This window comes from Pseudonaja textilis, chromosome 3 (genome assembly GCF_049901715.1).
Source record: "Pseudonaja textilis isolate UNSWEBS1 chromosome 3, rPseTex1.2, whole genome shotgun sequence".
NCBI classification, from domain to species: Eukaryota; Metazoa; Chordata; class Lepidosauria; order Squamata; family Elapidae; genus Pseudonaja; species Pseudonaja textilis.
Window position 1 is genome coordinate 132,310,691 of NC_141992.1, and position 24,656 is coordinate 132,335,346.

A 24,656-nucleotide genomic window follows, 5' to 3' on the forward strand; every position below is an offset into this window, starting at 1 on the left:
GTGATGGAAGGACAACTGTTGATTGCATGAGAGAACTCTTAGAAAAAGGGATTGCAAGAGACCAAAAGAAGGTAAAGAGGTCAAAGACCAAGCAAAAATACAGGAGAAGATTGAGATGAATGGAAGTGAAATGTAGACAGGATAGGCAAATGAGTAGATAGAAAAGAGGAAGCAACAGCCACCCCGGAGCATTATTTGCCGAAGTAACTAAGGAAAAGTGAGATAGCAGAGCTAGGTGGGAATCAAGTGAAATATAGGAATGAGGAGATGGAAAGGGAAGAGGCAGAGGAGAAACTAGTGAATTAATGTAACTAGATAACTAAATGGATGCACAATACTGGGGGTTCAGATACCAATGGAAATGAAGATTAATGGGTGAACAAAATGGAGGGATGAGCTTATGTGTCAGCTTGACTGAAGACAAGGATGAAGAAAGGCACTTTTGTTCCTTCCTTAGAACCTCATGGGAGGTGGAGCTCTGGCCAGGAATGTCCCAAGAGCCTCAAAACTTGAGCTCACTCTTCTCTTCAACCAACACCACCACTTCCTCCAACGATGCCTCAAAACTTGGGCTCACTCTTCTCTTCAACCAACACCACCACTTCCTCCAACGATGCATATGGCAGACCCGGCCCCTCCTCACCACTTTCTCCCTCCTCCCTTTTTTTCCCTCCTCCCCTTTCGTCGCTCCTCCCCCTTTCTCCCGGCGGCCATTGGCCCAATCCCGGCCGCCCCCTCACGCCGCCGCTCAGCTGAGGAGACAATGGGCGATCAAAGGAGGGGAGGGGGAGGAGGAAGAGGATGGCGCTAGACCAGGCGAGAGCCCGGCCGGGTGGCGCTTTCTCTGCGCTCGATTAGTGATCCTAGAGAGGGAGAGTCAGCCGGGCGCCGAAGCGAGGCGCTGGAAGGGACACCGAGTGGTGGTGGTGGTGGTGGTGGAGCTGGCGGCGGGTACAGGGAGTCCTTGCCGCTGCAGTTGCTACCTCCTCCTCTTCCTCCTCCTCCCTCTCCCCGCTCTCCCGCGCCTCGCGAGCAAAGTGTGCGCGAGAGAGTGTGAGTGGTGAGTGTGAGTGAGCGAGCCCCGTTGCGCAGCTTGGTTTGCGCACAAGCACCACCAGCCGCGGAGGAGGAGGGCGGCAGAGGCACTACCACCACCACCACTATCACCACCACCACCACCACCAGCAGCAGCAGCACTACCGCCACCAGCGCCCGGGCATTTGAGGAGAGGAGCGCTGTGGAGCGAGGCAGAATACACGCATATCTGAGGAGGGGTGGTGGGTGGCTGGGGGAAGGAAAAGCGAAGCGGCGGCGGCGGCAGAGGCCACACCAAGACCCCAAGTGAGACAAAAGTAGCTCCAAACCAGCACCCAACTCCACCTTGGGAGGCAGGCGGCAGGCGGGCGCCTCAGCATGGCTTCCGAGGAACTCTACGAGGTAATCAGCCCCGATGCTCCCCCCTTTCTCCTCGTCCCTTCCTTATTCCCGCCAGCCAGCCCCCACCCCACCCCTTACACGCTTTTTTTCGGGGGTGTGAGTGTGTGAGGGCTTAAAATCCGGCGCCCTCTCTCCTCAGTTGCTTTCGGCTTCTGGCTTTTCTTGGCGGGGCCCTGTGTGTGTGTGTGTGTGTATGTTTGTGTGTTGTGTGTGTTGTGTGTCTGTTTCCAAACTGCGAGACTGCCTCTCTTCCCTCCCCCAGTTTCGCTAGAGGAGGACGGAAATATGACTGAAAGCAGGAGACGGTAAAGTGTAACCATTGGCTTGCGCTTTCTCTCGCTCCCCCCCTTCTTCTTTTTTAACCCGACCCCCCCAAACTCCACGGCCACCCCTTTCACCCTCTCGGGTCTCGCCACGAGGGAAGGGGAAAAGGGTGGGTGCCGGACGTTAGGTAGCGGGCGCTGACAGCCGCGACTTGCCCAGACCTCCTCCTTGCGCACAAAAGTGGTTTTGGGTAGTGTGCAAAAAAATTGTGTTGTAGAAGTTCTGCCCGTTTTGGGGTGGGGTGGGTAGTGGATGGGGTGGATGGGTGGATGGGAAGGCGAAAGGAAGGGTTATCTTCCTCTCTTTGGAAAGTACATTGACACCTTTGCCTGGCGAGCCAGCTTGCGTTGATGCACAACACACAAAACATCCAAAACTAATATTAACTCTGCATTCTTTAGCAGAATGGACAAGTTTGGGGAGGTTTTTGTGGGTGGGTGGCATGGGTGGGGGATGGCTAGTTCCAACGCATGGTATTTTATTTGAGGGATGCCCAGCTGGACGAAGTGGTAGTAAATAGCTTGGTTGGCTTTGCTTGAGATGGAGGAAGGTGACTTTTTTAACTTTGAATTTCCAGTCTTTTGATGCCATTTATAAATCTTCAATGTACTGGCACAGGATGGGGGATTCCTTTCAGGTGCAATTTCTTGGTTATTTTTTCTTTTTAATGTATATTTTATGGAGTATTTTATATAGGTTAATGCTTGCATTAAATTTTGGAAACCATTCTAATTCATTTGGGAGGTAAAACTCATTGAAGAGCCTGTGCTAGTTTTCTTCTACCATGGACAAATGTAGACAGGTTTGATAAGTTTGTGAGTTTAACTTATTAGCAGACATGTGAGTCTGGAACCTTAGAATTACTAAAATATATTAAATAGTAATACAAAACATAGGATACAACTCTAACTCAATTACTAGGGATTGTGCTTCACTGACTTTATAACTTTATTTATAATAAAATAGTGTTGTACTCTTAATGTGGAACTCAAAGTTATGCAGAAGGAAGAATTTAGGAGCTGTAAATTCCAGTTTTCAGCTGATCAGTGGACAGTAGTCCATATCTATGAGTGAGCAGAGTTCAGTTTTTGAACAAATGAAATTTTTGAACTAATAATCTTGATTGATGATTATGTGCCATTAAGTGTTCAATCTTAAGAGAGACCACTTAGATTTCATCTAGAATTATCCCCCCCCCCTGGTCCTTTAGATCTAACAATAGTATAGTTGCTACTCTAATGGAGTCCATCCATCTTGTGGTTGATCATTTCTTTGCTTCCACCTTTTCCAGTCTTCTCAAGAGAACTAAAAACTTTGCATAATGTGTCCCCAATATAATTTGAGCTTGGACATTTGTGTCTTGAATGAGAATTCTGAATTGATTTGTTCCTTGATCCAGTGATCTGCAACCTCAGTTGATTATAAAATTAATTGATTATGTTGATTATAAAAGTAAATTATGACTAAAGACACCAAAGATTTGGGGGATCTTTAGAGGACAGTACAAGCAAATTATTTGAGGGAATTGTCAGTAATATAATAACTTAGCAGCTGGTTCAATCTGTTGGGATTTTTAACCGATATTTCATAAGTGCATATATTTTCTGAATTGTTCTTTTCTAGGAAGGTCATTGGACAATTTAATCCAGTTCCTTTTTTTCTGATGTTGGGGATTCTTGTATCTGTTGTCCAGAAATGGAACTTATGAATTGCTTATGACTTTAGTAACTCATACTGTTGATTGCACAGAATAGCCCCCTCCAAGCTGCATTGTGTTTAGTTTATCACTCAGTCATGTTAATTGGGCTATAGAAAGCTAACCCTATGAATTAAAGAACTTGGAAGAATGCTTGAGAAAGCAAATCAAGGTATTAAAGCAGGGGTCTCAAACTCAATTTACCTGGGGGCTGCTGGAGGCAGAGTCTGGGTGAGGCTGGGCCGCATAAGGGATTCCACAAAAAACGTTGTTAAAAAAATATCCTCAAATGTCATCAACAGTTAATGATTTCTCCAATACATGAACTGTCCTGAACACATGAATGGTACATTGAATGAAGATCATGAACAGTTCCTCAGAACATGGCTTCTCCAGCTTACTCCTTGCTGCCAGAGACTTGACAACGCTTCCTCTCACATATCTGAGCCACATTTGGCTTGAGAGAGGAGGCACTTGAGACCCTCAGTATGGCTTGAAGATGATCATCAGTAAGTCTGGACCTGTACTTGGACTTGTTAAAGTTCAGGGTGGAGAAGAAGCCACGACGAGGAATGGCGGGTGGGACTTCCTTCAGAGGTCCATTCCCCCTGCGGGCCGCACTAATATTATACTTTCATATCACGGTGGGGGCCATAGGATATCGTCCTGCAGGCCGCAATTGGCCCACGGGCCACGAGTTTGAGACCCCTGTATTAAAGACTATGGCAGGTGCTTTATATAAGTACACCATTTGGATAGTAACTGAAATTGAAGGATTAACTAAGGCTATTACTGAAGCTGGGTTAGGTATAGAAACTTTCTTTACAAATATTCGTGGACTTTTTAAAGAAGTTATAGAGTTTGCTTTACTGTTGAAAAAATTAGTAAGAAAATTGAAAAAAATCAGTTTCTTGATAATCATTCATACTATGTTTCAGATGGAAGAGAACTGAGTCTCGCTATATTTGTAAAATGATAACACTTTTTTCAGCTGAGATGTGTTCAGATAAGTTATGATATTTCAATTAGTGGTTTGGAATTATTGCATTAGGAGGCAATAACATAATCTCAAATGATTAAAACAAGATATACCTATTTTTTTGAAATTCTAGAAAACTGTCAGAATGAAATATAAACTTTATAGTAATATATGTGATAATCCAATTAGGAAATGGTGTAGGTAAGATCTTCAAAGCATTTTAATTGGAAGAACATTGATTAATAAATTGATGATTTTGTGTATTTGTACAGAAGATGGTACAAAAAAGACAGCACTGCAGCTTATACAAAACTACTAACCCTTGCTTTATTACAAAAGAAGAAATTGTTTGGAGAAGTTGTGGATTAATTTGTACTAGATTTAATCATCCTTTGGTTTACAAAAGTGTTGAAAGGATGGTATGAACATCAAATGGAATTATATACAAATTTATTCAAGACGGTGGATAAACCATGAGCAACATTAATCTTCCTTGTTTCCACCCACCTACCTAGCCACCCATTTATGCCATAGACATGTTTTATAAGAAATCCTACGCATTTTTCTGAAGTTTGATGAAATTCCCTCCATTTATCTTCAAAAACTTTAGAAAAGAATTGGTAAATTACTTGTGTTACTGAGTGACCCAAGTCAGAAACAAACACATACTACCTTTATGAATGACTTCTCTTTAAGAATATTTAGAATCAGCAAGTTATATGGAGTTATTATTTCAAGTACATTGAATATACTATGTACTTTTTGACTCTATAGAAGTTTTATAGAAAAATCTTGATCTGTTTTAATGAACACCTGTGAAAAAAATTGAGTTAAATAACTGAAATCTGAATATGAGTTCTATAAAGGCAAATACAGTGACAATTTACACTAACATAGCTTCCAAACCATGATATATAATACCACCTTATTCAGTTTTGACCGGATCTCACCTCAGATATTGTGTCTAGTTTTGGTCACCACACTTTAAGAAGAATTGAGCAAAACTGAAACAGAAGTGGAAGGATGCTGAGAATCATTAAGGGATTACAAATTCTTACAGAGATACAAAAGGTTGAAGTAGCTGATCATGTTTAGGATTGAAAATTGACAAAGTTACTATCACCTTGTTAAAAAAAAAGGCTTCTGCAGGGGGTAATAAGGGAAAATGATATAAGTAGCATCACCCAATACCAACTCTGCCCTTTGGTTTGTGCATTGGGTTAGTGCATGCACATACAAAAAAGAAGAAATTTGTCACAGTTAAGTGATGCATAATTGAGTGCTTCTGTGGTCATAATTTGACAGATTCAATTAAATGTGGATCCTATTCAGGAAAAGAGACCTCATGAAAAATGTCAGGACTTATGGATTTAAGATACAGAAAATCAAATTCCAATTGAATGTTTTGGAAAAGCTTGTTAAAAACATTTTGATGATAGAACTAAATATCCAAAAAGGTGATAGGCCTTCTTGTATTGGATAAATTTAAGTAGAGGCTAACCACAATGGGATGGTCACTGACCATAACGGAGTGGTCACTGACCTTGAGCCAGACATCCTAGAATGTGAAGTCAAATGGGCCTTAGAAAGTCCGAGCAACAACAAAGCTAGTGGAGGTGACAGTATCCCAGCTAAGCTATTCAAAATCATAAAAGATGATGCCGTAAGAGTGCTACACTCAATTTGCCAGCAAATTTGGAAAACTCAACAGTGGCCACAGGATTGGAAAAGGTCAGTTTACATTCCAATTCCAAAGAAGGGCCATGCCAAAGAATGTTCAAACTACCGCACCATTGAACTCATTTCACGTGCTAGTAAAGTTATGCTCAAAATCCTACAAGCTAGGCTGCAGTAGTATATGGATCGAGAACTACCAGAAGTACAGGGAGGATTTTGAAGAGGCAGAGGAACTAGAGATCAAATTGCCAACATATGCTGGATCAAGGAGAAAGCTAGGGAGTTCCAGAAAAACATCTACTTCTGCTTCATTGACTATGTTAAAGCCTTCGATTGTGTGGAACACAACAAAATGTGTCAAGTTCTTTAAGAGATGGGAGTACCAGACTATCTTATCTGTCTCTTGAGAAACCTAAATGTGGATCAAAAAGCAACAGTGAGAACTGGACACGGAACCACTGATTGGTTCAAAATTGGGAAAGAAATTTGGCAAGGCTGTATACTGTCGCCCTGCCTATTTGACTTATATGCAGAGTACATCATGAGAAAGGCGGGGCTACATGAATCATGAGTTGGAATTAAGATTGCCGGGAAAAATATCAACAACCTCAGATATGCAGATGATACCACTCTAATGGCAGAAAGTGAAGAGGAACTAAAGAGCCTCTTGATGCGAGTGAAGGAGGAGAGTGCAAAAGTTGGCTTGAAACTCAACACTAAGAAAACTAAGATCACTACATCTGGCCCTCTCAATTCCAGGCAAATAGATGGGGAAGAAATGGAGGTAGTAACAGATTTTATTTTCCTGGGCTCCAAGATCACCACAGAATGGGGACTACAGCCAAGAAATTAAAAGATGCTTGCTCCTGGGGAGGAAAGCTATGGCAAATCTAGACAGCATACTAAAAAGCACCCTGCCAACAAAAGTGCGTATAGCCAAGGCTATGGTCTTCTCAGTTGCAATGTATGGCTGTGAAAGTTGGACCATAAGAAAGGCTGAGCACAAAAGAATTGAGGCCTTTGAACTATGGTGCTAGAGAAGACTCCTGCAAGTCTATGGCTTGAACTGCAAGGTGATCAAACCGGTCAGTCCTAGAGGAGATCAACCCTGACTGCTCTTTAGAAGGCCAGATCCTGAAGATGAAACTCAAACACTTTGGCCCCCTAATGAGAAGGAAGGACTCATGGAGAAGAGCCTAATGCTGGGAAAGATTGAGGAAGGCAAAAGAAGAAGGGGACGACGGAGGATGAGGTCCCTGGATGGAGTCACTGAAGCAATTGGTGTAAACTTAAATGGACTCTGGGGGATGGTAGAGGACTGGAAGGCCTGGAGAAACGTTGTCCATGGGGTCGCAATGGGTTGGATATGACTTCGCAACTAACAACAACAAAGTAATAATATGTTGTGTGTACTTTAATTTCAGTTCCTTCATTGACCCTGAGTTCAATTCTGGGCTAGATGATCCCGTCCCAAACTTTTAAGATAATTTCTCAGGTGCAGTTTCAGAAGTAATTTCCTTGGCAGCTAAAAATACAGCATTTTCTTATGATGTCCTTGCACTTAGAGACTTTTAATAGATAATAATAAATAATAAAAGTGTTTCCTCTTTATTAAATTTATGCATTCTGCTAAGCCATAATGTGGCCTTGTGTTCAATATGTGGTATTATATGGTATATATTGGTATTATACCAATATGCGATATAATCTCCAAACATTGAAGATTATGCAACAAAACATGGTAAAATCTGGTATACAATGTGAATCAATGTTTTGGGTTTCATTTTAATTTTTTAAAAAAATCATTTTAAAAATAAAATAATTTAAAATAAATAATTGGGAAGATGTATTTGTGTGCTTAGTTTTTAGATGTTTACCCTTTTAATGAATGACAATTTTGTATTTTTTTCTAACTTAGGTAGCTTTAATAATAATATAGGTAATCTTTGATTAATAACAGTTGATTTAGTGACCATTCAAAGTTACAAAGGCATTGAAAAAAGGGACTTAGACCGGTTTTTAGTTACAACCTTTGCAGCATTCCCATGATCATGTGATCAAAATTCTGATGCTTGGCAACTGGTTCATATTTACAACTGTTGCAGCATCCTGGGGTCATGTGATCACTTTTTGCAACCTTCTGACAAGCAAAACCAATGGGGAAGTCTAATTCACTTAACAACCACATTACTAATTTATCAACTGCCGTGATTCACTTAACAACTGTGGCAAGAAATGATGTAAAAAGAGGCAAAACTCACCTTAAAAAATCCTCACAACATAAATTTTAGGCTCAATTATGGTTGTAAATCAAGGACTATCTGCATTAAACGATAGTATAAATTACTTTAAAATAACATAGGTTATATCTATTTAAAATTATTCGTGGTATCTCCTAGTGAATTTGAAAAGTGAAAGTGAAATACTAGCAAAATTGAAAAGTAGACTAGTAATAGTTCATGCAACGTAATTAGCTAAAGAATTTAGAATTATAATAATTCACAATGCCGGGCAACTTCTCTCTATATTCTACATTGGTCATTTTATTGTTTGAAAAATGTATAGTAGAACAGGTGTCAGCGTTCCAGAAAAACTCAACTCTAATCAATAACTCCGAGACAGACATGTTCTCAAAGTTTCCTTTTATTAGAGTAGTAAACTGGCACATCTGGGAAATTCTGAATCTGAAAGTTCCAGGTTTCCCTCCAATAAGTAAAACATTACAAATCCACCCCTGCACCCGTCATTGCGTCACATGCCCCAATCACCATCCATCCAAACTTGAGACATCCCCTCAACCATTCCTCAGCCAGGTGCAGAAATAATACGACCTTGACTTTAAAGAAGAATGCTATCACGTCTAACCACATACGCTCCATGAAATTCCCCCCTCCCATTTTCCCAGGCTCAAGAATATGGCAGTGTGGAAGCTTCTGGTACTAATATTTCTTCCAAAGCTGACAACAGGTCAAATATGGCTTGAAACCGGTCCACCTTTTCAATTATGTAATTTAGGTCAGGAATCGGGAACCTATAATTCTCCATCTATAAGAGCCTGAGCATTATTACATCAGTAGTGAAGGATGTTGAAAGTTATAATAATAAAAATAGCATTTAGAACAATGGTTCTCAATCTTTTCTTCAGCACGGAACCCCTTTAAATACTTCGTGTGGCCACAGACTCCCAAGACTTAAGATTTAAATCACCACATTTCTTCAAGCCTTTGCAGACCCCCTGTGACAACATCACGGCCTCCCAGCGGTCCGTGGACCAAAGGTTGAGAACTCCTGATTTAGAGAGCCACTTTTGTTCAAGGAAAAGAAGGCTAGCCTCTGTGATTTTGATTTAACTAAGTATTATGTAATCAAGATAAATGTGATGAGATGGAAGAGGAAGAAAACACTCTTATATATGTAGGGCCTTATCAGATTCAAATATTGTGTCAGCAGTACCCATATAATCCTTAGTCTCATTTTATTTTTCATGGTAGCTGTACTATTAGGTTTATATTTATTATTAAAATGTCAACCTTCTTAGATAGGCCAGACAGGAAACACAACAAGCTGAGCTAGTTCTACTTTATTGTAAAGCTACATTAACAGAATCTTGCAAGTCTGAAAGTGCAAATCTCCTGCAGTCCCATTTTACAGCCTGATAGAAGCTAGGGAGGTTCCTTTCGGAGTTTCTTTCTCTCTGCCTATTATGCAGCCTCGAGCTCCCCCTTATCATCTGATCTTTTCCTAGGCAGCATCTCCCCTCCCCCAGGATATTCTCACATACCATTACATAAAATCAGTGTGTAACTTTTTGGGTTATAAAAATTCTTCCTGTCACAAAATGTTAATATGTGATGAGGTTAATCTAATAAAAAAAAATGTGTTAAAATTATTTAAATATTTCTCAAAGTGTCACCTCTATTTTACATTTCTCCTTTTAACTTTTCTCCCTTTAAAACAATTTGAATAAAAACAAGATATATAATGGGCCAAATTGCAACTCTCCCTATTAGGGAGGATTGCCACCATAAAAATGACCATTCTACCAAAATGTATATATCTATTTCAGACAATACTGATTAGAATACAGAAAAATTATTTTGTAGAGCTTAATAGGAGTATTGCAAAATTTATCTGGCAGGACAAAAATTCCAGAATAAATTAAAAAACGCTACAGGATGTGAAGAGCAGAGGTGGCTTGGGACTTCCAAATTGAGAGCTATATTATAGTGCAGCCTCTCTAGTCTGGCTGAAAAATGGGTGGATTTAACCAACAAAAGGGTATTGATTCTAGAAGGTCATGACTTGCAAAGGGGCTGGCATGCCTTTCTATGGGATACGGGGACTCCCAAACATAACTATTTCCACAGACACCTAATTGAAGATTCTTTATTATGTAATTGGAATAAAATCAGGAAAAAACATACAAAAATCCCCTTGTGGCTATCAACAATGGAAGCGATAATTTAGACATGAATAAGATGATTAAATATAAAGATCTATTAGATACATAAGGAAAGTTGAAAACATGGCACGACCTCCAGGAACAAGGGATACAAATCGACAGGTGGGCTTTTCTCCAAGTGCAAAATAGGTATAGACGGGATATAAAAGAGTATGGAATACATGTGAAACCACAACATTTAGATAAAAGGCCCAGATTAAAAAAAATATCCAAAATTTATAACTACCTAATAGACATAGAGTTAGAAGAAGAGCTAGTTAAAGGTAATATGATAGCCTGGAGCTGAAATGTTGGACGTAATATAAATTTGGCAGAATGGGGGACAGTTTGGAATAGGAATAATAAAATTACAAAATCAGCAACCTACAAAGAAAATGCCTATAAAATGTTCTATAGATGGCATCTGTCCCCTTCGAGATTGACGAAGATGAACCACAATATGAGCCGGCATGCTGGAAATGTAAAAATAAAGATGGTACATTCTATCACATGTGGTGGTCTTGCCCAGAAGCCCAAAAATATTGGTTGATAATTAAAAAATGGCTGGAAGAAATCACGAAGGAACAAATTGATTTAAAACCAAGATTGTTTTTATTAGGATTATTTGAGGAAAAATATGCTAGAAACATAAAATACTGTATATAATATTACACATTTTGACTGTGGCCACATTGGCATATGCCCAATGCTGAAAGCAACATTATACTCCCCCAGATGAAATGGTAATTCAAAAGATAATGAGTTGCGCGGAAATGGATAAATCAACTTTAGCCTTAAAAGATAAAGAGCTATCAAGAGTATTACAAGATTTGGGAATATTGGTATGAATGGATTGAGCGAAAACTGAATGTATAGTAAATAGTAAGGAAGTTGAGCACGAATAGTAGCAAACACATTTACGTATAATATAGTAGTTGTAATTATAACACAAAATAATGTTACAAATGAGGAATCACAATTTGTCGCTGTTGAAGATTTGTAATCTGTTTTGTGTTGTCTTGTTTTAATTGAAAAAATTAATAAACTTTGTTTTTTAAAAAAAATAAAACAATAGATATGTGTTTATTATTATTATGGATTGTTGTTCAGTCAGCCAGATATTTAAACTGGATTTAGCATTTTATTCATATATTTGAGTCCTTCTGTCGGAGGAGCGAGACCGCGTGGTAGACCTAAACAACGCTGGATGGACACGATCAAGGCCGATCTAGAGATCGCGAAGGCAGACCCGACACGCGTGGCAGACAGAGAGGTGTGGAAGCAGTACTCAAGGACATTAGCGGACCTCGCCCGAGCGCGAGACAAACGCTGAAGAAAAAGAAGAAGTCCTTCTGAGTACTTTGATGCGTTGATATTTGTTGGTGTTAAAGGTATTGTTGCAGGATGTAACCTCTTCCAAGTAAGGCTGCCTTTTGCAATTGACTGATGGTGGTTTTTGTCAGTGCTGATGGTATTCCAGTGGTGGTCCAATAGTTTTGGACTACCATTGGAATACCATCCAATGCACCTATCACTATTGGTACTACCTTTGCTTTTTTTTTTTTTTGCCATAGTCATTCTACTTCTCTTTATATTTTCTTATTTTATCCAGTTCTGTTTTTCAATTCTACTGCCATGTCCATGATCCAGATTTTTTTTCTTATTGATAATTATTAGGGCTGGGGTATTATGTGGTAGGTGTTTGTTTGAGTTCTAAAGTCCCAGAACCCTTTACCTTCTTCATTTTCTGTTGTTCAGTTGCTAAGTCGTGTCCGACACTTCATTTTCTGTTACTTTGCCTAATTTGTAGTGCCATCAATTCCTCCATAGAGGCAAACAGTATTTCTTGCAGATATTCCAATGTGTCATTGTTGCTAATTTGTCATGCAGTGGTAATCAGTCTGTGTGATCATCTTGCAGCAGCGATCTGGTGGTCCACTGTTTTGTCAGCTTCTTTGCATTACTGTCTGTTGCTGTCTTTTCAATTAGTCTGCTTTTATTCTTAAGGCTTGGTCTCATGCAGCCAGAGTTAGCCCCTCTATCTACTTCAGTTTTTCTGATCTTGACTTTTGCCAGGTCTTATTGTTATTTGCTTGATCTGGTTTTTTTTTTAATGTGCTGGCTGTGTAATACTTGGTGTTGCTATGTCTTTTTTCTTTTCTTCATTTGGTCTTTCTGGTTGACCAGTTTGGTGTCTCCAATATTCAATAAGCCTTCATGGTTTACTAGCTTCAGTGAATCTTCTCCACTATCCTTCAGATATTCTTCCAATGTCCTTTTTTCTTCAACTGTCTGGACTTGCAACATTCATAGCCACCTATTTTCCTTGGTAAGTAAAGTCTGTCAGCATCATTACATAGATAAGGGCATGATTCATTCTTACTATTTTTTTGGTCTTCCTATCCAAAGCTTTTAGTTCTGCTTGAAGCCAGTCCACTATTCCAGCTGTGTATCTAATGACTGGAATTGCAGGTATTAATAGCGATGCTATTTTCTCCACTGGGTGTGGACTTTAATATATTCTGCACTCTAATGATGTATTTACTTCTAATCTGCTTGACTTGAGGATGCCCAGATATTTGTAGCCATTTTCTTCATCCAAACTCTTGATATTATTCCCCCAGATTAGAATGGCCCCCACTCTAGCTCTCTTTCAAAAGGCACTGAAGACCTGGTTTTGCCAGCAGGCCTGGGGAACCCAGAGAAGGATGGGGCCCATCAGGTGGCTAGTGTGATCTGCTGTCATCAGTTTTTGATTTTCTGTTTTTTTCCCCCAAATTTTGTTCTCTTGTACTTTACTAATTTATTTGATTATTTTTGTTAGTTTTTTATTGTTTTTATTTTTATTTTTTTTGTTTTAAATGTGATTTTACATTGTGTAAGCTGCCTCAAGTCGCCATGGGTGAATAGGCAGCAATATAAAATAAATTAATATTCCCATAGGGCATCTTGATTCCTTCAGTTTTCCCTAGTTTTCCTTGTCTGATGGTAAGTTTGTCCAGCCCAAATTTCATTCCAGTTTCTTGACTATATATAAGTATAATGTTAATTAGCAATTCTATTTAAGATGTTTTTTTTATATAGCTTCAGATAATCCATATAAAGGAGGTGGGACAAGCTGTCTTTTGTTTTTGATATTTATAGACATGGCCTGACTTCAGTATTGTTGACAGAGGAATTAGTGCAATAATAAACAGTAGTGATGATAGTGAGTCTCCTTGAAGAATTCTTCTCTTTATATTATCTTCTCTGAGTCTATCACCATTGACCAGCAATTATATCTTCCTTTGTGCTATTGATCTTTGCACAAAGTTTTGAATGTTTCAACAAATTCCTGTTATTTCTAGACACTTGCTTATTATAGAATCATTTGGCAGGCAATTGAATGTCTTCTGGTAATTAATCCAAGGTACATTAGTGTTGGTCTTCCTTCTCTTGCAGTTTTTTTGTTCCTCTGCTGTTTGAGGAATTTCCTTTCTGTTCGGATGGAAAGAACTTGTTTGCAACTAGATGCTGTTGACTGCATCAGCTACCACATCAGTTAGCAATTTGAAAGTTGTTGGTTAGCAGATAATTAGTTTGTAGTTTCCTGGTGCAGTCCCCTTTTTTAGATCTTTCATTATCATTATCATTATCTGGTTTGGCCAGACCTATTAATTAATCCTCAACTTCACCACTTTGCAGTACTAGTTGTTAAACTGCTTGGCACAGATTGGGTGGAGACCAATCAGATGTTTCAACCAAAAACCATGCAGTTCATTTTCGCCTGCTGCTGACTAAATCTTGATCTTCCATGACTTTTTTTTCTACCATTTCTGCTGTTACAACAATTTTGTTTATTTTACCTTTTTTTATTCTTATCCAACTCCTTTATCCAAGCTGTATTCATGTTGTATTTCTTTGGGTTGTCCTCTAGCTCTGCCCAAAACCTCACCATTTCTTCCTTGTTCTGTGTTGATTGTTTCACTGCAGTCTCCCATTGGTAGACTGGATTGGTAGAAAACTTTCTGATTTGACTGAAATTGGAAATTCTGCCCATAGTGTATCATTCAAGTTTTATATTTGCTGATCTCCTTGGCTATAGCTGTTGTTTGCTATTATTTCCAGTGCTTCCTATTTGTAGGTGATATTTCTTGATCAGGTATTCTTTGGTCTTCTTGTTCTATAGCTTATTTTCTTTCATCTGTACTAGCTTGCCTGCATCTGATTTTAGATGATTGGTCTTATTTTCCAGGCTGATCTTTCATTTTGGTGGTGTACTGTTGGCCTTTTTTCTTGTTTGTTGATTTTGCATCCCAAGTATTCAGTTACAAGTGCAGCTGTGCTGTATATAAGTTGGTTTATTTCTTGCAGTGAACTGGTACTTATATTTGATATTACAGTATTGGCATTTTTTAATACTTGTTTTAGCTGTTTGTTGGAACAAGTCTCAATACAGGCAACATTATTTTCTTGTTTTTGTGCTGCTCTAGATGCTCAGTTATTCTTTGTTTCAATTCTTTTTTAGCTAGATACCCTTGTTTTTTCTGAAGAAAAGGCAGAAGAGAGGGCTTCTGATTTGAAAATGAAACCAATATCAGTGCTGGCTGACTCCTGGTTTGCCTCTGTAGTCTGCTTTCTACAGTTCAGAACCCTACAGTTCTGGGAAGGCATGGAGTTTTTTTGCCCTGGGTAGACCTTTGCAGTTCTTCCAATTCTGCTTCTCTGAATACTTCATTTTTTAAAATTATAAATTGACCTAGATTTGGCTAGCCCTGTTCCGTTATTTCTGACTTTGGGTTTTATTATTTGCAGAACTGGTGCATTCCTTTTAGATATCATCTTGTTGAACTTGATTTGTAATAACATATAATTATTTCTTTGTTTTCAATATCTCTTTGTTTGCAACAGGTAAACAACTTTTTAATCCTGCAATTTCTGGCCCTAGTTGCTCACCAACAGTCCTGAATTGTGTGCCCCATTGTCTAGGAACTCCAACACCCAACACAGTCCTTGTTAACCTGGGTGATGATCAATCTGATATGGGTTTCCGTAAATCATATCTCACTATATTGTTCATGGAAGAGACACTTATCATCTGGCTCCTCTGATGAGCCAGTCCAGTATGTTTCAACCTCTGCCATAGATCATCTTTTTCTTGGACCACATTATTAGATTTACATACTTAAATTGGCTTGAGGTTCTATCTCTATACCGATAATTCCCAGTGTTCTTGCTTCCGACCATCTAAGTCAAGGATATAATCTTTTAATGTTATTTAATCTTCATATTGGATGGATGAGTGTAACTAAATTATAGTTAAACCAATATAAGACAGTAATTGTACTTGAGAATTGAGGTAACGTTGTTTTTGATGGGATTGCAGTCCTCTACAAAGGACAAGATCACAGCTTGAAGGTGCTTCTTGAACCCAGCTATCACTAGATTTATAGATGACAACTATGGTGAAGAGCATATCTGTACACCTAGACAAGGATCACATATCAATTGCCACCACTTTCTGTTTAAGGCTGTTTCTCAACTGTGGCATCTTGAAGATATATGGACAATTGCTGGCTGGGGAGTTTTGAGAGTTGCAATACACATATCTTCAAGTTGCCAAGATTGAGAAATGTTAGTGAAGGTGTTGATAATATTTAAGTCCTAAACAGCTTGAGAGTAACTCTCAAGAATTGCCCTTTTTTCCCATTACTTAAATCAGTTAGAACACTTCTTCTGAAAACGTGTTGCAGTTTCCTTCTTGGAAATACAGTATGTCTTAAAGGAAAGAATGCAGTAATAATATGAGAACTTGCATACATCAACGTATACCTTTGGTAATGGCAGTGGCCATATATCTGCTTCTCTATATGTCTGCAATTTCTAGACAACATAATCATAGATATGTATGTCATTTTTCTTTGATAGGATATGTAAGTAAGTAGAAATGGAAAATAGCCATAGAGGACAAGAGGATATAAAAGATGGAGCATAAGTGTTAAAATCCAGGTTGAGCCAATCATTTCTTTAGTCCTGCCTCCTACTGCGCATGCCCAGTTTTGACTCTGCCTTCGATGAAGGAAGAGGCACTGAGAGGTGCTCAGAAGCAAAGAAAAGCAAATACACAAATTGGATTCTTCAAACAGTAAGCAAAGCTATATCGGATCTGCGAAAACAAATAGGACCAGGCTGACTCTGCCAAGCCAGCAGAGCAGCCATGGGTGGGTGGGGGAAAGCTTTTTGGAAAGCACTCTACAGCTGATCGGCAGTGTAAAAACAGCCGGTGTGGCTGAAAGTGGTGGTTTGACCAGGATCGGCAGTCCAGCACAACCCCCCCAGCTTGCCATCTATTCAGAGTAAAAGCGGAGATAACGACTATAGGAAAAACCCCAAGCTGAGGCACAGCAAGGGGCAAGAATTATTGGCTGAAGTCCTGGTTGCTGGCAGAGCTGCAATCTATTCCGGCTCAGAGGAAAGCCGAGGCTGCAGGAGTTTAACAAAGTGTGAGGAAAGGGGCTAGAGTCATTACTCCGTCGAGGCTGAGCATACTCCAAAAGCGGCCAGGAGAACAAAGGCCATGGCAGCAGAGTCCCTGCATGGACGAGACTGCCTGTCCCATAGTCACAAAGGGGGCAAAAATAGTGGAGCACAGAGAGACGGGCAAGTGAGGAGGATCAGGGAATCCCTGACCTAAGCCCAGAATGAGAAACAGGCTCTAGGGGAATGGAGTTAAAGAAAAGCTGCCTCCTTTAAACAAGTTTCAAAGGCTGAAGAGAAGGATGCCATGGGGTGACAGAAAGAACTAAAAGGGAGGTAGAGTGAAGTGGAAATTCCCACGCTCCAGTAAATCAGCCAATGGAGATGAAGCAACAAGACTCTAATGCCCAGTGCTGGTGAGCTAGCATTCCAACCAGCTCTTTGTTTGGATGATAATGAATCTTTGGCTGAATCACAGGAAAGTTTCCAGATCTTTGAAAATCAGTGGGAGCCTTATCCAAAATCAATGAGGCTGGCACCAGGCCACACGAAGCCACCTTCACCCCTACAGCAACAGGGCTTAGATCACCTGAAATTATGGATCAGTTGAAAGCACTGATATCGAGGGTTTAACACAGGCTATGGCAGAAAAAGGGCATCAAACTAGTCCTGGAAATACAGAGAAAATATTGGATCATGGTTCCGGTTTGTAGCGCTTTGGCGGCAGGCAGGAATCCGTGATCGTGTGCAGTTTTTGCCTGGGCTCACCGCTGGAGTGCCCCGAGCCAGCCTGCTTTGGGGCTAAAGTCACCCCATAGAGGTGACTGAAGATAGGGGAGACCCGGCAGGGTTCGAGGGGAGCCGCACCTCCCCTCCTCAGCTGGCTTAACTCCCTTTTCCAAAGGCGGTAGAGCGGCGGTCAGAAATGGCCGCCTCAAAAAAGCACTCATCCAGAAAAGAAAGTGCAGGAGGAAGTTAAGAAGTGAAAGTTTTGGCTGACCGGGATAAGAAGCAACATTCAAGGTATCCTGGAATTTAAATTTTTTTTAAAAAGATATATCGTTCCCAAAGAAGACCTAGAAGCAGCGAATGAAAGTGAAAAGGGAAAGTTTGTTTTTTCTCACTCTCCTTCCTTATGGTGACAGCAGATGAATGAGAAATCGGAAAAACCCACTTTGGCATTTGCAAGTAATTAAACTGGAAAAACAAAGCCAAGGGGACAATAAAGATTTCTGAACACTGAAAAAACTTTTTTTTGCTGTAAGTGGGAAGGGAGAGGAAAAGAATAAGAATAAGGTTTGGCTGGAGGAGGCGCTTGGAATTTAAAAGAATCTAAACTTAAATTGTAACAAGACTTCTAAAAGATACATTTTAATTGGAATTTTGTAATTGAATTGTAACCCCAGGAAGAGAAGGTGAAAAAAGAAGAAAGTGCTAAATGAAACAGCTTGTGTGTATTTGTATTGTTTGGTGACTTTGGGACTTTTGGAAATTATATTTGAATAATGAAAAATATTTGGGTGGTTGTTTAAATTTTTTTCTACAATGGCATCACTTGTGGATGAACTGAAAATCGAATTTAAAAAATATAAAGAGGCGCAAGAAGGGAAGGGCTCTTTTGGCTCTGTTTTTCATTTTTTAGAAATGGTGATCTCTACCTATGAGAAACTACAAGAAAAAGAAGATTGGGACAAAGAAGAAGCCATCTTTAATGAACAAGTAATTCTATCTGGGGAAGAAAGGGGAAAGGGGGGAAAGAGAATGGAGAATTTAAGACCTAAAAAACAACCAAAAAGGGAAAAATAAGGTAAAAAGTGGATATAATGTCAGAAAGCAACAGAAAAGAGGAATACAGAAGAGGGAAATGAAGATGGAGAGACAAGGGGGTAAAAAGGGCAGAGTGAAGAAGCAAGGGAGGAAGGAAGGGAAGAGAAGCTACAAAGATTTGAAAAAGATGTAAAGAAACAGGATTTATTTAGAGATAATGGGTAAAAATATAACAAAAAGAGATTCTGCAAAGGTACATAAGACTATTGTTGTGTTTGTATTAGAAATAATGTTAGAAAATTGGAACAACATAGGATTATAAAATGGGATAAAATATTCAATGTAACTCAGTGAAACTTTTTTTTTGAACAAAATAAATGAAATGAAATATGAGAGAATTGAATTAAGAAGGAATGGGAACATTTTAATTACATAATGTTTTAAAATATAAGTGAAATGGGAGGGAAGTAACTACGTAAAATTTATAAGTATTCCCATAGAAGCATTATTTGAAAAGGAATGTGTAAAATGTTTAAGATTTAAATGAATATTAATTTTAATGATAGAGTTCAATTAGTATGGATTGTTGTTTTAATTATGTTATACATTTATAATTTTTTCTTTTTTTAAAATATAGTGTGTAGCTTTAGAATGTACTAAGCAGAATCCAAATGGAAGTTATGTATTATATTAAGTGTTAAATTTAGGGGAAAGATAAAGGCATCATACTCCAATCAGTGATTACAGGAGAAATTTTGTGTTAACTGAGAAAAGATAATGGACAGCTGAAACAGGACAGACAAAGGATATACGTATAATGATTTAAATTGAGATGAAATAAATAAAATAGAATTAAGAGAGTGAAAAGAGGGGAGAAGCTATATAGAAAATGTAGAATGGTAATAAGATATGGAATGGTACATAAAAGTGAGCATGAACTTGAATTTATGTCTGTATGAAGAGATGTAACCCAGGATCAAGCTGCTTTCAAAAAAGATGTTTTATGTTTTTATGTTTTGTGTTTCGTTTGTATATGTTTGTTTTTTAAAAATTAATAAAAAAAATTGGAAAAAAAAGAAAATATTGGATCATAATCAGTTCTTGGCAGCAAAGACGCAAGAGGTGGGTGGACCTGCCATAGGGCTAACCCAACCCTCTCATCCACACAAAGTGAGGCTTCAGTTTCAGGGGAGGAGGAACAAAAGGCAACAGAATTCTCTGATGAAGAAGGAACTGTGGCAGATACCCCAACATTTGCAGTACTTTTAGGATCAAACCTGTTTAAACTATTGCTAAGCAAAGCCAAAGCAGCAACACACATGAGGGCTGACCCCAAGACAACACTGGAGGTGACAGATCCGAATGATCGTCTTTTCACAAGGCCAACAGTGGAGAGTGAGATGAAACCTTACTATCCCAACAATTGATGGTCCGGTATCAGCCTCAACATCCTCGACTATCCTAGCCAATGAGGCAGAGGAAGGTTTAAAGGGAGAAGACAAGAAAGCGGAGCAGACTCTTCACAGGGTGCATCAAGCAGTGGCATGTGCAGTCAAAGCAACCACAATTGCCTCATTTTCAGCAAGGCTGTCTTGGTCTGGCTTCACCAGATGCAGGAGAGAGTGCCACCTGGTGATCCATGTTCACAACAAGATTTCAACAAAGTAATAGCAACTTTGAAGTTTATAGCAGGCGCCACATTCAATGGCCCCAAATATGTTTCCAAGTCCATCGCAGCCTCAGTTGCAGTGAAATACCTGCTTTGGCTTTGCCATTGGCAAGCAGACTTGAAACACAAATGGAAATTAGCTTCTGCCCCCATCAAGGGGAACAAGCTATTCGGCCAAGCCATAGAGTCCATGCTGGTAGAAACGAAGGATGAGAAAATGTTTGCCTAAGATATATGGGCAAGTTGATCAGTGCCCTTCACCCTACACACATAAGCAGTCCTTTCCGGTCAAAGTTCAACACCAGGCTATTCAACTGGTCCCACAGGATGAACAAGGACAGGGGTTCCTGTTCGTGGTTCCAAAGGCATCAGAAGGGTGGAGAGCAATTCTGGATCTCCAAAGGTTAAACAGACACATAGTAGCGTATTTCCCCATGTATAAGCCACCCCTTTTTTCCAAAATTTTCAAGCCCAAAAAGTAGGGGTGGCATATACAAAACAGTACACTTTTATACGTGAAAAATGCATAAAATAATAAAGTAGGAATAAACTGGTTTTCCAGCAGTATGCTATACTTTTTGTAAAATTGTACGTGATGATACGATTACGAGTGCGAGTACGCGATAGAAATGCATACGCTAGGCATCGGCCTGAATGCTTCGTTCCTACTCTCGTTCCGATGCGTAGATTGCTAGCGTCGCCACTTTTCCGCTTTCGGCGTCATGACGAAGTTGTAGATCTAGGCGTCAAATTTTGTTTCTTTGTAAATTTTCTTTCTTCATAACTTGTTTCTCTAATAAAATATTTTTCAAAACTTCACAGTCCAAAAATTGGGGGTGGCTTATACAAAGGGGGTGCTTATACATGGGAAATACGGTATGTAAAAGATTCAAAATGCAGTCTCTCCAGTCAATACTGGGGAACATCTGAGAAGGTGATATCCTAACATTAGTAGACCTCACAGAGGCATATTTACACATCGCCATCCTTCAAGCTTATCAAAGATTCCTGCAATTCTGCTAAGCTGGCTGGCATTACCAATACAAGGCCCTGCTGTTCGGACTATCCTCAGCAGAGACCGGCTGGGCAGTCAGAGGAGGACCCAGGCCCATCCCGTCTCCATCCTAGGGCATGCAGGGAGGAGAGGATAAGTGAGAGACATGGTCTACTGGGGAGGAGATGGCCTTGATCCTCTTCATGGGCTGCAGCTGTGATAACTGAATAATAGGACGGACATGCATACGTGCGAGTGCTGGAAACAAAGCATGGAAATATCACTGGTTTATTGTTCCTCTCTGAGTTTGGCATCCTTCCCAGTGTGTGTTCTGATATCTGCGGATGTCTTCAAGCCCTTATCTTGCCTGATTTGTGTTGCTTTTTACTCTGTGTGTATAGGCATTTTTAGTTTAAATGGCATTTCCTCCTTCTTGTAACTGCTCGTGTGGGAGTTTTTTTGTCTCCAGTCAAGGATATTTGGAGCTTGGAAGCAAAGTGAAGGAATAAAAGGGGCTTTACCTGTTTTTTTGTGACTGTGTTTATTTTGTATCCCACTCTGGGTCATCACAACACCTCAGAACAGTCTCATTGTGGGTTCAGTGCTACCTGGACAACATATTGATACAATCCTCTTCTCCCTTAAGGACAAAGGAGGACTTAAGGATAGTAGTTCAAATACTACAGAAGCACAGGTTTTCCGTGAACTTCGACAAGAGCCATCTGACTCTGACCAATTGACTGCAGAACTTGTGAGCAGTCGTAGACACCAGTTCATGCGAGATGTACCCGTCAAAGAATGCCAGGCCAGCATAAGAACCCTGGTAGGTCAGGTTCTGACAGCCAGAACAATGATCCTGAATCTGCTCTCACAACTCCTGGGCAAAATGGTGTCCTGCATAGCTATCATGCCTTTGGCATGCCTTCACACAAGAACATTGCAGTGGTTTCTATTGCCATATCAGAGATCAGGCAGGAGCAATGGGAAAATCAAAGTGTGGGTTCCACCAAAGGTGAGGCAATCCCTCCAGTGGTGGAGGTCACAAGTCCAAGGGATGTGGCTTCAAGGAGTCCAACCACCTGACTGTTACAAAAGATGCCAGCCTATTTGGATGGGGGCCCACTGCCAATCCCATATCGCACAAGGCCAGTGGTTCCGAACGGAACTCAAGAACATCATCAATTGGCTGGAACTCAGAGCAACTATTCTGGCCCTAAGAAGTTTCCAAGCACCATGTTCTCATCCTGACGGACAATGTGGCCACCAAGGCTCATATGAACTGTCAAGGGGGAACCCATTCCAAGGCGCTCATGCAAGAAGCAGGGCACTTTGGCCACTGTAAGCTCCACCTCTCAGAGCGGAACACATCTCAGGAACAACAAATGTACAGGCGGACTGACTCAGCAGAGCAAAAGTCGATCACTCAGAGTGGCACTTACACCCAGACCTGTTCAAGAAGCTGTCAAACAGATTCGGGAGGCCAGTCCTGGATCTCTTTGTGTCTCCAACGAACACTCAGTTACTGAGGTTCTATTCAAGATTCCCAACAATGGGAGCGGAGAGGGCCAATGCTTTCTGCAACCCATGGCCCAGGAGGCTACTATATTCCTTCCCTCACTCCCATTGATTTCGAGAGTAATCAAGAAGGTAACAGAGGAGTAGAGAGACATATTACTCATAGAGCCTCATTGGCCCAGACGGCTGTGGTATGCAGATCTGATCAACCTGTCTATACCCAGGCCATGGAGGATCTCTCTGGACAGGATCTCTCTCAACCAGGGGGCCTTACTGTACCCAGAACCACAGTGACTCCAACTAGCTATCTGGCACTTGAGCAGACTACATTGAGTCAGCTCAAATGCTCCACCAAGGTCATACAGACAATCCAGGCTTCTAGGAGGCCTTAAACCAACAGAGTCTATAATGCCGCATGGAAGGCCTTCTGTGCTTGGTGTTCCAAAGCACAGATCGAATCGACCACAGTATCAGTGTCACAAATCCTAGAATTCCTCCAAGAAAGACTGGAAAAAGGCCTGTCCCCCAATACATTACATAGACAGGTAGTGACAATTGCATCAGTCTTGGGTTGAGGGACCTTAGAATCCCTTGCCCTACACACACTGGTGCATAGATCATCACAGGAGCAACCCACCTAAAGCTTCCAGCGATTCACAGGTACCCCACCTGTGAACCAAAGTTCTGAGAGCGCTCATGGCAGAACAGTTCGAACCACTATGTTCTGCCAGTTAAGTTTCTTCACTTTTAAGGTGGTGGTCCTCGTGGCTATTAATTCAGGCAGACGGATATCAGAACAGCCCTCTCCATAAGAGGATCTCTGCATACTTCACCTAAATAGAGTGGGTACTACGGCTAGACCCAACCTTTCTTCCAAAGGTAAATTCCGCCTTCTACAGGACACAAGAAATAGTACTGCTGGACTTCCATGAATTGGAAAAGAAGTGGCCCTCCTTAGATATTAGAAGGGCGATATGTATTTATCTAAAGAGAACAGCGCCTATTAGAAAAACTGAATCAATGTTTGCATCAATCAGACCCAACTCGGGCTACAAGGTCACACCAAGCATAGGTCGCTGGATTAGGACATGTATTGCTATGACCTACAAAATCCAATCACTGCTACTGCCCGGACATGTGACAGCACATTTCACTAGACGCTCAGCCACAATGGTGGCATGGAACACACAGGGCTCTATTGAGAATATCTGTAGAGTGGCAATGTGGTCTTTTCAGTCCCCATTTATTAGGCACAAGTTGTACCTTCACATCAATGGAGGCAGCCTTCGGCAGAAGAGTACTTCAAAGAGTGCACAAAGTGGGGGGGATTCAGGACCAGACTACTACCCACCCATAGGACAGCCAGCTTTGGTATGTCCCACACATTAGATTCTCTGACCAGCACAACGGAGAAAGAGTGTTGGTCTTACCTGACATGTTTCTTCTCGTTGTGCCGGAGGAGAATCCAAACCCACCCTGGTGACCATCCTAAGCCCAGGGGTGACCAGAAGAGGCACTGAGAAATCTCCAAGTCAATCACTTAGCCCTCATCAGAACCGGACATGCACAGTAGGAGTAGGTGGGACTAAAGATATTATTGACTCAGTCTTCAAGTGAGGAAGTAGAGCCAATCCACACATTGGATTCCCCTCCAGCACAACGAGAAGAAGCATGTCAGGTAAAACCAACACTCTTTTTATT

At 40.5% G+C, this 24,656-nt stretch overlaps 1 protein-coding gene across 1 annotated transcript in view; it reads left to right on the forward strand.

The window, feature by feature from the left end:
* Window positions 1-705: 705 nt before the first annotated feature.
* The window catches only part of CDYL (chromodomain Y like), a 196,854-nt gene continuing 172,903 nt past the window's right edge, over window positions 706-24,656 (forward strand). The window contains exon 1 of the mRNA XM_026714999.2: window positions 706-1,437. Within this exon, the coding sequence (XP_026570784.1) occupies window positions 1,414-1,437 (24 nt within the window). The 5' untranslated portion in view covers window positions 706-1,413. The remainder of the gene's footprint in view (window positions 1,438-24,656) is intronic.